Below are 16,930 nucleotides of genomic sequence, written 5' to 3' on the forward strand. Positions count from 1 at the left end.
TATATATATATATATATATATATAAAAATAATTTTTAAAAAATCCCTCCCTTCCTCACCCGGTGGACAGGAAACGGATTTTTTTTTTAAGGATGGCCTAACATATCGAAATACATTCATAAATGTTTTCCGTATATTTATTTAATAATTAATTTGATGTATTTGCAATGTACAAGAAAAATAATTGAACACCGGCAGCAGATTCAATACCAGTTTCCCCCGTTGACTGTGAGAGTCCCTCAGAGGCGCATCGCATTCTGTGTATTCGGCTGTAAGCGAGTTGCTCTTTGTTGTGAACGAGTGGTCCGGATCTGTCGTAAATTCTGAGCAAACTAAAGGACGACTTGGTCTACGATGTCGTTTGGGAAAACCACGTTACCTTGACGATAGCTCTTAAGAGGTAATTTTAGACTCTTTTGGCCTTAAGAGGCTTTCGGGGAAACCCACCCCTGTTGTGATATGATTGATTGATAGATACACTACCGTTCAAAAGTTTGGGGTCACTCTGAAATGTCCTTATTTTTGAAAGAAAAGCACTGTTCTTTTCAATGAAGATCACTTTAAACTAATCAGAAATCCACTCTATACATTGCTAATGTGGTAAATGACTATTCTAGCTGCAAATGTCTGGTTTTTGGTGCAATATCTCCATAGGTGTATAGAGGCCCATTTCCAGCGACTCTCACTCCAGTGTTCTAATGGTACAATGTGTTTGCTCATTGCCTCAGAAGGCTAATGGAGGATTAGAAAACCCTTGTACAATCATGTTAGCACAGCTGAAAACAGTTGAGCTCTTTAGAGAAGCGATAAAACTGACCTTCCTTTGAGCAGATTGAGTTTCTGGAGCATCACATTTGTGGGGTCGATTAAATGCTCAAAATGGCCAGAAAAATGGCTCGACTATATTTTCTATTCATTTTACAACTTATGGTGGGAAATAAAAGTGTGACTTTTCATGGAAAACACAAAATTGTCTGGGTGACCCCAAACTTTTGAACGGTAGTGTATTTTTGTTTGGTTTGTTTGGATAAGGTTGCACATTTTACACTGTATGTAATCCTGTGTACCATGCGCTTGTGTTGTACATTTGCATGATGATCCTGAAGGAACATTTCAGACCACTGTATGCAGGTGGGATGATAGGAATCAACTTGACAAAAGGTTCAAATGAAAAGACAAGTGAACGAGTGTGACTTGTTCACTGATACCCCTTTTCCACCAAATCAGTTCCAGGGCTGGTTCGGGGCCGGTGCTGGTGCTGGTTCACAACTCGTTCAACTTGCGAGCCAGCTGAGAACCAGTTTGCTTTTCCATCGCTCATGGTGCCACATCATTATGTCGCTGTATATGTCATTACGTCGTTGTGTACGTCAGTTACATCGCTACATTTGCTTAAACCTTGGCGCGAATATCGAAGCAAAAACAACACGGAAGAAGCAGCATCAGCAACAACAATAATAATGGATGACTTCGCGTTTGTACAGCTGCTGCTTCTCGCCGCTTAAAAATGGCGATCTTTCGCGGTCTTGCTATTGTTGTTGGTCTTAACAACTCGGCCTCCCCGCTGACGTAAGCGGTTCTTTCCTCTGGCCCAGCAGAGAGGTGGTGCTAGCCTGGAACCGTTTTTTCTGGCCCCAGAGCCAGTTCTTTGTCAGTGGAAACAGAAAACCCGGTTCCAAACTAAGCACTGGCCGCGAACCAGCCCTGGAACTGCTTTGGTGGAAAAGGGGCATCAGAAGGCAGCTTCCACATTCTATGATACATCCACTCACCTCTCACACACAGAGATAGGTGATACCTAGTATTCATTAGATGGAACTGACTAGGGTTCAGTCACAGCTCGGTTAATCTGACTCACAGGATAATATTTCACATATTCACTCAGGTATTTTCTTCCATTGCTTTTTCGATTCAGTATCTCTGCTCAGTTCCAGCACCTTTTTAGTTCTGTTCTTGTCTGCTGTTGCACAGAACCTCTTACACACCCACCCTGTTTCCCACTCCTACTTCCTCCATTTCTATTCTTTTCTTTATTATTGCTTTGTGTAAATTCCTGACTGGGCTTCTCATCCTCACGTCTCCGAGTATGAGCGCTGCTCGGCTCGGAGCTCCTCGTGCTCTGCTCTACACTACTCACACGTATGTAGCCGTATGTTCACATGGATCCCGTGGACAGGTCTGGGTGGGGCCTGCTGTCGTTAAAATGCAGCTGAGGAGGTTGGGCAGCGAGGTCGTCAATACCCTCCTCTTCAAAGCTCCCCTGCAGATTTCCAAGTGCACCATTCTGAAATAAGCAAAAGGAAACTGGTTTTTAAATCTATAACAGCAAACGCAAGAACGCATTTTTAGATAAATCAATAATATTGCACTCCTGAGCAGCCCAACCTTGCAAGGTCATGATTTCTCAAACATCAATTCACAAGGGTAACCGAGCTGCTGGCTTCCTCCCTTTAACCTAAGCCAAAATTCGTGCAACGGCAAGAGATTCCACCTGATCAGCTGGTTCATAAGACGCCTACCAGCCGGGAAGGGTGAAGGCTACCGTGCTTCTCCCAAGTCATGTGAAGGTACTGCATCAACTGCATCTTTCAGAACTGCTGCTGATGCTATGTCACATGGCAGTGTAACCAGACGTGGACAGTAACCAAGTACATTTACTTGAGTACTGTACTTAAGTACACTTTGAGTATCTGTACGTTACTTGAGTAATTTTTTTTGGAAACTTATGACTTTAACTTCACTACATTTGAAAGGCAAATATCATACATTTTACTCCACTACATTTCTATCAAGGTCCTCGTTACTCGTTACTATGAAGCGGGTTTGAAGGTGGATGTTTTTTCTTTTCTTTTCTAAAACGTGATGGTTTTTTCGCAGGTGACACTGAGACAGCCGATCAGTAATCACTAGGGTCACGTCACGTCCATAGACTGGATAAAATCAAGTTCAGTGATTTCTCAGCAGCGTTATTTAACACGATCAGTTGATGGCAGAACATAAGAAGGCGGTTCTTCTGGAGAACGCATACACTCATGGCTTTACCTAGAACCCATGTTTCAGTTTTCTGAAAGGATTAAAGATTCGTTTCGTTTTAAAAGTTTGCTTTGTTTACCTAAAACAAACCACATCGCGGCCTACAAAAACTTTCCGTCCAACCTGCGGAAGCATTAAGGTGTGTAAACATTTTATTCCAAGAGAAAGCTTGCAATGAAGTTGTCTGTGTTTTTAGAGCTAGCGATAACGTTGCAATAGCTATGCAGTCTGGTCAGTCAAATGACTTTCTATGGATTTGCCTGCCAAGTTGCCGTAGCCTTGTCCACGGCTAACGCTAACACATAGCTAGTTAACTTGGACACTGTTAGTTAGCGTGTAAAAATGGAGTTACGCCCCTCATTTCACCGAGTACGATCTGGAAAAATCGCACGTGACCACGCGTGACTATGATCGCAGCTATGTTTTCCTGTAGTCGCGGGCAAAATCTGTGCGACCTAAACCCTTTATTTCTGTGTACGCTCTATGTTCAATGTTCTCGTTCGACCTTCGATGTGTACGCTCTACCTGCGTCCTATACGCTCTGTAGACGCTTTACATACGCTCTACTTGCATCTATCCACTCAATCTGATGCGATCTTAACCCGACCAAGGCTCATTCTGTTCGACCAATCTGCGACATAGCATCGATCTCTCGGCAATCTATCCTCGCAAGTGCGCGACCTCGGCCGATCAAGGCTCAATCTTGGCCGACCTAGCTACGTACGAGTTGCAATGTACCCTTGATCAATACGATTTAGCCTGCGATATAAACATTCTAGCCTCGCTCTGTACGCTCAATTCTCAATCTTTTCTAGAAAATTCTTGCCTGAGCTACGCGCAAATTTGTCACGGTCCCCCGGATTTGCGTGCGACCCACTGTGACCATATAAAAAGGCCCGGCGATCGGTGGCCGACCATCAGTTTTTGACCAGCCTCCGAAGGGACAACATGGACCCATTCGCTCTGCATCATGCTATTGCGCCCTATTTATATGACGTTCAGTAGGCGTAGCTTAACCGGATTAGGCAAATGTAGGTCACAATTTAAGTGATGGTCGATCTTTATTGGTTGAAGTAGGTCGCACCTTAATCCTCTTTAGAATCCAATCGTGCCCATGGGAAGAATAGGGAGCGTACGGGTCTAGGGAAGGTCTGGGACAGGTTGCACGGAGCGAGGCTTGATCGCAAAAGAGTGAAGCTAGATCGCACGGATTGAGTGAGTGTCGAGGACGGGCCGAGCAGCACAACCATGCGCGCAATCAGTTCTCGCTCGAGAAGACTGAGCATCGCTCATCCCCGTTCTAACCTCGATTGTCTTTCGACAAATGCATCCTTTCCTCGACCTTGTTCGCTCTTTTGATGCTCTCTGTGCGACTTTTAGGTCGAGGCTCAGTTTTTTTGACATGTCAAAAAACCGAGCTACGATCTCTTTGTCGGGGAGACCATTCCTCGACCACGTGCAACCACGGAAGACCAAGGCGTAACCAACCCTCGGTCAACCGTCGACTGCGTACGACCTGCGGCAACCAAGCCACGCTCTGAGATCGCAGCTCGGTCTTCCGGGAAGATTTCTCGGTGAAATGACCCCCTATGTTAACATGAATAATGTTAACTTATCTGAAGTCCTTTCAGAAATAGGTTTTAGCATAATCTTGCCAAATAAACAATGTAGAAATATTTTTTTTCTAGTAGCATTAGCTACCCCAGGGTTTTTTCTAGAAAAATTTAGTATGAGGGCGCTCACCATGGCGAGGGAGCGAAGCGGGGGGGGATGGTGCCGGTTGTCCCCCCCCCCACCGTGCAAAGCCTTTGAAAAATGCTCCAATGGGACATTCTGAGTATCTGAGAGGGAAATTGTAACAAATTGTCTGTCAACATTGAAAAAGAAAGAAGTAATCTTCTTCTGCCCCGGACAGTCTTTGGCTTTCTTCCGCTTTGTGCCGCGGGATGACATCTTTAAATGCCCAAGTGTCAACAAAAACAACTCGCGAACTACTTCTGTCAAAAGCTCCCGCGCCAGTGGGTGAAAGGTCATTCAGTCTCGAGAAATCTCGCTCTACAAGTCAGCTGACCTTGTATGTAACCCATGTCAAATCTCGCGAGAGCAGCCGCGACAAGTAAACAACTAAACAACATGGAGCCTCAGTCTGGAAAACGCCAATTCGGATTGTTTTTGCACCGTCTGGCGGTGTATCTACTATGATTGGAATATTTTTGGAGCAATTATAACGTATTTGATGATCAGACACATTGTCACGTAGTGTTGCTGGGATGTTTTCACGGAGTCGGTAAGGGGGCGCACGCCGAGAGTAAGAGGGCGCAGCGCCCCTGTTCCCCCGTTTAGACGAAAGCCTGTACCCAATATGATTTTGAGTTTGAAAAGAGTTTGCTAGCATGTCAGGTGGAGCTTCACTGACTAGCTAGCTTAACATTAAACCACCATGATGCACAGAATGCGTTCATTTTGAGAATTCACAAAATAATCCAGTCGGTTGCTTCAGAGGCATGAGGTATTATAAGCGTTGTGGCAATAATGCAACGTGTTGACAGAAAATGTACTTTTAATACTTAAGTATTTTTAAAAGCAAGTACTGCAGTACTGTAACTTAAGTAAAAAATTTGACTGGACAACTTTCACTTGTATCGGAGTAACATTTGACCAGCGGGATCTGTGCTTTGACTTAAGTAATGAAGTTGGGCACTTTGTCCACCTTGGAGTGTAACACAGAGGAAAGCACTATCTAACCTCTCCCACATACATGGGCTCACGGACGTCCATGATTGACGAGCGTCACTCAGTGCGTTTACATGCACATCCAAATCGAGCTACTGTCGGTAATCGAGCTGAGGGTCCCAGCAGGGGTGCCAGAGAAATCCAATCCTACATGCACACAAGGAACTTGAGCTATTGTGTGAGGTACATTGTGCACCCGAGCCACAGGTGGCGCTACACGCCCCATCGTGTTGGTACACTTCCGGTTGTCGTCATGAAGAAGAGCTATTCAAGAGTATAAACAAAGTTATCAGTTCCGTGTTCACAAGAAGAACGACGACGAGGACTACTGTTGTCATGCCGACCGAGGCTGTTGTGTTTCCCGCTTGTGGTCTTGTCACTTCCGGAAGGGGCAGTGCTGAAGCAAGTAGCTCGACTACGTAGCTTGATAGGGTTTACATGCACCAAGTAGCTCGGCTACAATCGCATAATCTAGGTCGCGTAGCTCGATTATGAGAAATCCAGTTCGGTTCGATTTCAGCCGAGCTAAGGTGTTTCCATGGCATTTAGAACTTCGATTTCAGTCGAGCTACGGCAGAAATTCGATTTTCTCCATGTGCATGTAAACGCACTGACTGTGATTGACAGGAGAGAGAGAGAGAGAGAGAGAGAGAGAGAGAGAGAGAGTATGCCATCTCTCCCACTCAGACAATATGACCAAATTTGGTTCCTTGGCTCCTGGCCATGAATGGCTGCATCATCATCAGAATTTGAACTCAATCTCCTGACAGTCAGTGCGTTTACATGCACATCCAAATCGAGCTACTGTCGGTAATCGAGTTAAGGGTCCCAGCAGGGGTGCCAGAGAAATCCAATCCTACATGCACACAAGGAAATCGAGCTATTGTGTGAGGTACATTGTGCACCCGAGCCACAGGTGGCGCTACACGCCCCATTGTGTTGGTACACTTCCGGTTGTCGTCATGAAGAAGAGCTATTCAAGAGTATAAACAAAAGTTATCAGTTCCGTGTTCACAAGAAGAACAAGAAGTTCGTTCTCCTTGTTCCTCCTGACCTCTTCTGCTGCTCGCTACTACTACTGTTGTCATGCCGACCGAGGCTGTTGTGTTTCCCGCTTGTGGTCTCGTCACTTCCAGAAGGGGCAGTGCTGAAGTAAGTAGCTCGACTCCGTAGCTCGATAGGGTTTACATGCACTAAGTAGCTCGGCTACAATCGCATAATCTAGGTCGCGTAGCTCGATTACGAGAAATCCAGTTCGGTTCGATTTCAGCTGAGCTAAGGTGTTTCCATGGCATTTAGAACTTCGATTTCAGTCGAGCTACGGCAGAAATTCGATTTTCTCCATGTGCATGTAAACGCACTGACTAGGGCAAGTGCTTTTCTGTTTTTCCACTCGTGAGACCGAAATTAACATTTGAATTCTGTATAGATTTGTTAGGACACTGTAAAGTGAAAAATCCAAATAAATGGCTGCAGTAAATTTCTCAGACAGATCCTGGGACCCCAAACTTTAAAAACAATAATATGAATATGAGATAAAAGGTGACAATTTTGTGTACCAACCCAAATTTTGCAAAATATTCCTACATTCATGTATGAGGGGTGTTTTATACAAACATACAATTATTAAAAATGCGTATTAGTAAAATACCTGACAGTAGACATACAACGATACAGCTTGCGATGATAAATCATGATATAAACTTATGACGATTCGAATTGATGAAATTAAAAAACGAATCACAATTATTACCAGGCTGCGTAATCTCTTACTTTTTCCGAGCTGTAATTGCATTGCTTAGACAGCAGAGGGTAGAATAACATACAATAGTGGGAATATGCATGACTTCAGAAGTAACACAGCTTTAATGGCACGAAAACGCACAAAAAAGCAGACCTAAAATGGGGGGAAAAAGCTTGTGTGTCACTGACTGCACAAATACAGTGGATATAAAAAGTTTACACACCCCGTTAAAATGACAGGCTTTTCTGTTGTAAAAAATGAGACCACAATAAATAATTTAAAAACGTTTCCCAGCTTTAATGTGACCTATAACCTGTAACAGATTTGTTTGTTTGTTGAAAAGCAAACAAATGTGTTAGGGGGAAAAACAAAAAATAAAAAACTTACAATAAGTTGGTTGCATAAGTGTGCACACCCTTAAACTAATACTTCGTTGAAGCACCTTTTGATTTAATTACAGCGTTCAGTCTTTTTGGGTCGGAGTCTATCAGCCTGCCACATCTAGACTTGGCAATATTTGCCCACTCTTCCTTGCAAAAGTGCTCCAAATCTGTCAGATTGCGAGGGCGTCTCTTGTGCACAGCCCTCTTCAGGTCACCCCACAGATTTTCAATTGGATTTCGGTCTGGGCTCTGGCTGGGCCGTTCCAGAACTTTAACTTTCTTCTGGTGAAGTCATTCTTTTGTTGATTTCGATGTGTGCTTGGAGTCATTGTCGTGCTGAAAGATGAAATTCCTCTTCATCTTCAGCTTTCTAACAGACACCTGAAGGTTTTGAGCCAAAATTGACTGGTATTTAGAACCGTTCATAATTCCCTCCACCTTGACTAAAGCCCCTGTTCCAGCTGAAGAAAAACAACCCCAAAACATGACGCTGCCACCACCATGCTTCACTGTGGGTATGGTGGTCTTTTGGTGATGCGCAGTGTTGTTTTTGCACCAAACATACCTTTTGGAATTGTGGCCAAAAAGTTCAGCCTTGGTTTCATCAGACCATAACACATTTTCCCACATGCTTTTGGGAGAGTTGATGTTTTTTGTTTTTTTGCAAAATTTAGCCGGGCCTGGATGTTTTTCTTTGTAAGGAAAGGCTTCCGTCTCGCGACCCAACCCCATAGTCCAGACATATGGAGAATACAGGAGATTGTTGTCACATGTAGTACACAACCAGTACATGCCATGAATCCCTGCAGCTCCTTCAGTGTTGCTGTCGGCCTCTCGGCAGCCTCCCTGACCAGTTTCCGTCTCGTCTTTTCATCAATTTTGGAGGGACGTCCAGTTCTCGGTAATGCCACTATTGTCCCATATTTTCTCCACTTCTTGATGACTGTCTTCACTGTGCTCCATGGTATATCTAATGCTGTGGAAATGTTTTTGTCCCCTTCTCCTGACTGATACCTTTCAATAGTGAGATCCCTGTGACGCTTTGTAAGCTCTCTGTGAACGCTGGCTTTTGCTGGAGGATGGAACTGAGGAAATGCCTGAACTTTATTTGGGGTTAATCAGAGTCAGTTTAATTGATGGCAGGTGTGAACCCAAAAAGACTGAACGCTGTAATTAAATCAAAAGCTGCTTCAACAAAGTTTAAGGGTGTGCACACTTACACAACCAGCTTATTACCTCCGCCAAGGAGGTTATGTTTTAGGTAGCGTTGGTTTGTTTGTTTGTTGGTTTGTCTGTTAGCAACATTACGGAAAAAGTTATGAATGGAAAATTTTTCCCAGGGGTGTGACTGGGCACAAGTAACAATCCATTAAATTTTGGCGGTGATCCGGATCACCGTCTGGATCCCGGAATTTTTTAAAGGATTCTTGGCGGAGGTCTGTGCTCTCCGAGTGCTTTTCTAGTTGTATGTTTTTTTATTTTTTATGTTTTTCTCCCTAACAGATTTGTTTGTTTTTCAACTGAATTGTACAGGTTAAAGGTGGGTAAAGTTTTGAAATTATTTATCGTGGTCTCATTTTTTTTTACATCAGAAAAACCTGTCATTTTAATGGGTGTGTAGACGTTTTTATATCCACTGTAGACTTAAAAATAAACTAGAGCTCTCTTTTTACAGACTGCTAAAAGCTAAAGAAAAGAGAAGAACAATGAAGGTAGTAGAAATGTTTCTAAAGGCCTATTTGTTATAAATTTTTTCCATTTTTAATAAAAGGAATATTTTCATTAATAGACCATTATCTTTTTCCAATCTTTACAAATGTGGGTAAATAATTGTTGGTTATTAAGAAAATGAAACAAAACGTTTTTTTTTTTTAACAAATGGAATATTTAAGTGGGGCGGCACGGTGGTGTAGTGGTTAGCGCTGTCGCCTCACAGCAAGAAGGTCCGGGTTCGAGCCCCATGGCCGGCGAGGGCCTTTCTGTGTGGAGTTTGCATGTTCTCCCCGTGTCCGCGTGGGTTTCCTCCGGGTGCTCCGGTTTCCCCCACAGTCCAAAGACATGCAGGTTAGGTTAACTGGTGACTCTAAATTGACCGTAGGTGTGAATGTGAGTGTGAATGGTTGTCTGTGTCTATGTGCAGCCCTGTGATGACCTGGCGACTTGTCCAGGGTGTACCCCGCCTTTCGCCCGTAGTCAGCTGGGATAGGCTCCAGCTTGCCTGCGACCCTGTAGAACAGGATAAAGCGGCTACAGATAATGAGATGAGATGAATATTTAAGTTTATAAAAATCAGAAAAATTTTCAGTTCATATTTTTTTCAAAAATATTGTGGAAAAATCGAATCGTGAACCCAATATCATGAATTGAGTCAAATCGTGAATGGGATAAATCATTACGTTTATCTGACAGTCTTACCTGGCCTATGCATGGCTGCTGGAGCATGCTATGGTCATGGTTAGACTGTGCACAGTGCGCATGACTTCCTCCACGGAGCTCTCCAGACTGCCCACGCTTCTCCTGACCCACAGAATCCAAGCAGGTTAGCAGCTCCTCCAGATACTCACCCACATGTGAGTGCCCTGTAGGAATGCAGGAAGGGGCAAGTTCTTGGTTGCAGTTCACAGCCACAGTGCTTACTTGGTTCATATAGGAAAGTCCCTGAGGCAAATGGTTAGTTTCCAGGTAAAAGCTTCCAGGCTGCTGCAATCCAGACTGCAAGTCAGCTGGCAGCCGCTGGTCAACGGAGCTGCTCTCTGTAACAGAAACACTGTCACTGCCATTCACCTCAGTGTGCTTCAGTCCAGGATATACTTTCTTCTCTGGGCAAAAGGAGCATGAAAACTCCGGTTGGTGTCCATGCTTGTGGCTCGCTGGATGAGGTGACTGCTGTTGAAGAGTCAAGTGGAGTCCAGGTGGTGTTGAACTTGGCTGTTTGCATAGAGGAGACTGAGCTTGAAGAGACCCCTGATGATTTTGCTGCCTATCTTGCATAGAAATGGATTGCTGAGGTTGTGAATAGCTTTGCTTTGGTAGAAACTGTTGCATCTTTGGCGTTTTAGGCTCAACAAGAAACGACGAGTGCTGTTGCTGGGACTGTGACGTTAGAAGACTATGTAAACGCAGCTGCTGACCCTGTGACCATGGAATGATTGATGGCTGTGATGGAGGCTGTGGTTGAGGTGCAATACTAGGGAGACACCTCTCCCCCAGACTGCTGTTGGGAAGTGCAAAGTCCACCTTCTTCTGAAGAGACTCTTGCACATAGGTGAGAACGTCATCAGTAAAGTCTTCAAAGCCATATCGACCATCTAGCTCTATGTTAAGGAACAGCTCTTCTTGTTGTAGAAGCTCAAAGTCTTCTGGAGTGATCCCCAGACTGGCCATGAAGCTCATGAGCTCACTGTTGCTCTCTTCCCCTCTAGAGCTGATGGCAGGATCAGGTTTAAAGAGAGAAGTCTCAGGGAGAGAAAGAATGTTCTTCTGCCAGTAACTGGAGAAGATCCCACCAAGCTCCTCCTCCTGTTCCTCAGTGTCCTGCGCTCTCACTGAAGGGCACGCATAGATAGACTCATCTTGTTTCAGTATGGAGCCCAAGAGAGAGTTAGGATCTAGTCCACTAGGGAGTTTCAGTTGGTTACTGTCTCCTGAAGCAACAGATGCAACACATTCTGTACTGGAAGGAGTGCCACCAAGGGACTTGGTCAAGTTTGCATCATACAACACAGCCTCTCCTGTGGTGAAGCTGAAGGGGAGCATGAGGCTACGCTTCTTCAGGATCTCTTCTCCTTCTTCATCCCTGCAAGAGGACAATATGTGACTGTGTGTGTATCGAAGTGCATTTGAATATATCGTCTTATGGACATAAAATATCTAATAAATAAGACGAATGGGACCTACGTGAGTACTCTTTGAGAGGCGATGATAAAGTCAGGTTGGCCATTTTTGTAGATGAGTCTGGCATTAGACTGCACCCAAACCCAGCCACTCTGTTTGGTAAGCAGCCTAAATACAGTCAACCCACTCTCACCTGTCCTTATCACTGCAGAAGAGAAGAGAAGGAAGATTGTATACATTAATAACCTGGTATTACTTGTTTTGATTTACATATATCAGGACAACTAAACCAGTCACACAAATGTTGACATAAGATACAAAAGAATGCTACTCTATATGCTACTCTTAAGTAATACAATTAAAAACGCAGTACAGGACAAAGTTACCTTCGTGCCCTTAATAGATATCGTATAAGGTGCATTACTGAATGTCTGCAACAGCAGCCCAGGAACTTACTGCGTACGTGGCCCTCAGCACAGTGTAGCATGTCTGCTGCATGAATAAATTGGTAGCCCGAGCCATGGTCGCACAGCTCTGCCTCTGTGTAACCCAGCACAATTTTCGCTCTGTGTAGCGACAAACAGAAACAAATAAGTGGCCAAACAGGCGTTACTTAAAACCTACAATTCCAAGAGCAAAAGAGTCATTATCTGGAGGAGTCAGGGTGTTGTAGATAGTATGACTGCTGTACTGCGGTAGATAAAAGAATCTGCTAGCAGCCAGCACAAAAAGCACCTGATAGAACTGAGGAGATAAATGACATTATCATGTGGTGGCTCACATTTTTCTCTTTAAATAGAAACGTTTAAAGGTCAGTGAATACTGGATTAAATGTGACAAATAATAATTCTGACGTTGGTATTAACTCAAGGGAAAATCTAACTGCAAAGTCTCCTTTTGCACATTAAAAAAAATTAAAACACAAAAGAGCAAATACATATACATACAGTGGGGCAAAAAAGTATTTAGTCAGTCACCAATTGTGCAAGTTCTCCCACTTACAAAGATGAGAGAGGCCTGTAATTTTCATCATAGGTACACTTCAACTATGAGAGACAAAATGAGAAAAAAAAAATCCAGAAAATCACATTGTCTGATTTTTAAAGAATTTATTTGCAAATTATGGTGGAAAATAAGTATTTGGTCAATAACAAAAGTTCATCTCAATACTTTGTTATATACCCTTTGTTGGCAATGACAGAGGTCAAACGTTTTCTGTAAGTCTTCACAAGGTTTTCACACACTGTTGCTGGTATTTTGGCCCATTCCTCCATGCAGATCTCCTCTAGAGCAGTGATGTTTTGGGGCTGTCGCTGGGCAACACGGACTTTCAACTCCCTCCAAAGATTTTCTATGGGGTTGAGATCTGGAGACTGGCTAGGCCACTCCAGGACCTTGAAATGCTTCTTACGAAGCCACTCCTTCGTTGCCCGGGCGGTGTGTTTGGGATCACTGTCATGCTGAAAGACCCAGCCATGTTTCATCTTCAATGCCCTTGCTGATGGAAGGAGGTTTTCACTCAAAATCTCACGATACATGGCCCCATTCATTCTTTCCTTTACACGGATCAGTCGTCCTGGTCCCTTTGCAGAAAAACAGCCCCAAAGCATGATGTTTCCACCCCCATGCTTCACAGTAGGTATGGTGTTCTTTGGATGCAACTCAGCATTCTTTCTCCTCCAAACACGACAAGTTGAGTTTTTACCAAAAAGTTCTATTTTGGTTTCATCTGACCATATGACATTCTCCCAATCCTCTTCTGGATCACCCAAATGCTCTCTAGCAAACTTCAGACGGGCCTGGACATGTACTGGCTTAAGCAGGGGGACACGTCTGGCACTGCAGGATTTGAGTCCCTGGCGGCGTAGTGTGTTACTGATGGTAGCCTTTGTTACTTTGGTCCCAGCTCTCTGCAGGTCATTCACTAGGTCCCCCCGTGTGGTTCTGGGATTTCTGCTCACCGTTCTTGTGATCATTTTGACCCCACGGGGTGAGATCTTGCGTGGAGCCCCAGATCGAGGGAGATTATCAGTGGTCTTGTATGTCTTCCATTTTCTAATAATTGCTCCCACAGCTGATTTCTTCACACCAAGCTGCTTACCTATTGCAGATTCAGTCTTCCCAGCCTGGTGCAGGTCTACAATTTTGTTTCTGGTGTCCTTTGACAGCTCTTTGGTCTTGGCCATAGTGGAGTTTGGAGTGTGACTGTTTGAGGTTGTGGACAGGTGTCTTTTATACTGATAACGAGTTCAAACAGGTGCCATTAATACAGGTAACGAGTGGAGGACAGAGGAGCCTCTTAAAGAAGTTGTTACAGGTCTGTGAGAGCCAGGAATCTTGCTTGTTTGTAGGTGACCAAATACTTATTTTACAGAGGAATTTACCAATTAATTCATTAAAAATCCTACAATGTGATTTCCTGGATTCTTTCCCCCCATTCTGTCTCTCATAGTTGAAGTGTACCTATGATGAAAATTACAGGCCTCTCTCATCTTTTTAAGTGGGAGAACTTGCACAATTGATGGCTGACTAAACACTTTTTTGCCCCACTCTGTGTGTGTGTGTGTGTGTGTATACACACACACACATACATACATACATACATACATACATACATACACACATGCATGCACACAAAAAAAATAAACAGTCATAAGTGCTAAATGAAGTGTGTCACTCACTTGGCATCACATCCAGTTGGGGTAAAGTCCAGTTTGTGTTTGGTCCTGAAAATGAAGTTTTTGGCACGGATCTCCAGAATGGAGGGTGACTGGATTGGGCAGGCCAGGGCAAATAAGGCCAGCTGAGGTGGAATGGGTTTGCCTTCATGAGTCTTTTCATTCTGCCCATGCAGGAACTTTAAACGGCCCTGAAAGTTCACGGCCTGAAGATATCAAGGCCAACAGACAGTGTGTCAGCCATGTTAGCCACCAAAAGAGCATATAGTAGTGATTAGAGGGGAAAAAAACAACACTGCTGCTCACTTAAAACCAGTAACTATGCATTACCATAAACTATCATTGAAAACTGATGGGCTTTCCAAACTAAAAATCTTTTACGTGGCAATATACTTGAAATAAATCTCAAGAGCTCAAAATTCACATTTATGTCGATAAATATTTTTGAGTGTTGCAGAAGCTTCGGTTGCGATTTAAAAAGCTGTAATCTATAGCCCTTAAAGTGAAACTCTAATATGACAGTTATACTGAAAAGTTTTACATTTGCAACAGGCAGTCATAGTGATTAGTTTCCTCTGTTGCACGTCATTAAAAGTATGGTTTGGTAACTGTGGTTTGGAGAATTTATGACTAAATGACTCAGCTTCAACTTTTGCCCACATACAACTGGTAGCAGAAAAGGATAATTAATAGGCTAAAACCTAAGAACCAGAAAAGCTTCCAAAGAAAATACAAGTTCATAATTAGTTAAGTACTCTCTGACCGCTCATCGAACACAAAATAGGTACAGTATTAGAGGATCTACAAGCTAAATTCCACTTTACTTTAATTAACCACTTTATTTATTACCTAAAATATAAAGGGCTACTTTCCTGGCCATGACTCTAAAATCAAATGTCAACTGCAAAAGTGCAAGCAGGAATAATCGAGTTAATGGTGATACTGTAATGTTAATCCAGGGTAACATCAATGCAAATGTACTGGCTAAAAAAAAAAAAACACTGAAGTTTTGTAGCAGTCATTAAGCCTTACCACCTATTAATTTAATTATAAAACATTTTAATTATTGAGCGTGAAGCATATAAAGTATATAAAGCAGTAACTATTTAGGGCGCCATTCAGAGCTGCCAACTTGAGTCCAAAAGATACATGTCGATATTTACAGGAATAAAGTTCTCCTTTAGCTTACACGGGCGTTTATTTTGATGTGCTGGATGGCCCATTCAGGTTATTAAAAGTACCTGCGTGTAGTTGATTGGTTCTAGATTTTTCTTGAGTCCAGATGTCTAAGACAGGGGTTTTCAGTGGGGACTAGACCAGTGGTTCTCAAACTTTTTTCACCAAGTACCACCTCAGAAAATACTTGGCTCTCCAAGTACCACCATAATGACCAACATTATGGTGGTCATAGCGTAGTCGGCCTAAGTATTCATTAAAAACAAGGCGGAGGTTTTATTTAACAAGTATATTTAATATTGTTGGCCACTGTAACATTACGCACAGTACTTTGAACAGTAACACTGTGTTTAAATATAGGAAAATAAAACACTGTACTTAAATAATGAATCAAATAAATTGGCCAAATCTGCAACATCTGTAGTCTCATCAAGCTGTATGGTAAAATATCTACTGCTCTTAATGCGCTCAATCAGTGTCTTTTTAACATCGTCAGCCATGTCGTTTATCCTCCTTGACACGGTGTCATTTGAAAGCGGCACCAAGTTTAACTCTCTGGCAGCTTTCTCTCCACACGTGATACGTGTCATCTCTTTGGCTAATGGCAAACACAGCAGTTCCCCGATTGTGTGCGGCTTACCGGCTCTGGCGATCAGGAGGCTGGCACGATATGAAGCTTCCTGTGCTTTGGCTACGGGTGTACCATAGGACAGAATGGAGGACTTGGACTGCTTCAGTTCATCACGTTTTCGTAAAAAAAAAAAAATCCATTGGTTTGTCCTTTAGTGCTGTGTGTTTGGTTGTAAGATGCCGTTTGAGATGTGATGGTTTCATGGACTCATTGCTCAGAACGTCGCCGAATACAACACACTGCGGCCTGGGCAGCTCCTCTGTCCCGCTCCAAATTAATCCCAGTTTTATGTATTTTTCGTCATACTTCCTCCTCACTGGTTTCTGCCGTTTGCTAGCAGTTCTGGGGCTGGTTTTGCCACTGTCGTTAGCATCCGCGCTCGGCTCACACACGTCCTCTTCAGTTCTCCCTCTCTCCTGATCCACGCTCCCATTCGCGGATTTAAGCCACGACAGTAATTTTGTCCTACTCGTCATGATTAGCAAAGCCACCTCCACCTTTTCCCATCACAGCCTAGTCTACCCATGGCGGATAACCGTCTGTCAGCGGAACCGGCGGGAATGCGTACGTACGCTACGTATGGCTACCCAGAAGCACTTGCAAACTTTTTAAAATTATTAACTTAATTTGTATCTCCTTTCATTTTCTTGTCATCGGTTGATGAGATATTTTCATCCATTCGGATATTATGGATAGTATTTCACGTTTTATTTTATTTT

The 16,930-nt window shown here is 43.3% G+C and overlaps 1 protein-coding gene across 3 annotated transcripts in view; it reads right to left on the minus strand.

The window, feature by feature from the left end:
- Positions 1-16,930, minus strand: part of ahr1a (aryl hydrocarbon receptor 1a) — an 88,467-nt gene that overhangs the window by 7,748 nt on the left and 63,789 nt on the right. For 2 of the 3 annotated variants that reach the window (XM_060921791.1, XM_060921789.1), the window contains exons 7-11: positions 14,408-14,610; positions 12,183-12,292; positions 11,790-11,931; positions 10,308-11,688; positions 49-2,283 (exon numbers count right to left, since the gene is read on the minus strand). In XM_060921791.1, coding sequence (XP_060777774.1) covers positions 2,155-2,283; positions 10,308-11,688; positions 11,790-11,931; positions 12,183-12,292; positions 14,408-14,610 — 1,965 coding nt within the window. In that variant the 3' untranslated portion in view covers positions 49-2,154. Of the gene's footprint in view, positions 1-48; positions 2,284-10,307; positions 11,689-11,789; positions 11,932-12,182; positions 12,293-14,407; positions 14,611-16,930 lie in introns of those variants that run through there. The other variant, XM_060921790.1, reaches the window with a different exon arrangement.

This window comes from Neoarius graeffei, chromosome 5 (genome assembly GCF_027579695.1).
Source record: "Neoarius graeffei isolate fNeoGra1 chromosome 5, fNeoGra1.pri, whole genome shotgun sequence".
Lineage (NCBI taxonomy): Eukaryota > Metazoa > Chordata > Actinopteri > Siluriformes > Ariidae > Neoarius > Neoarius graeffei.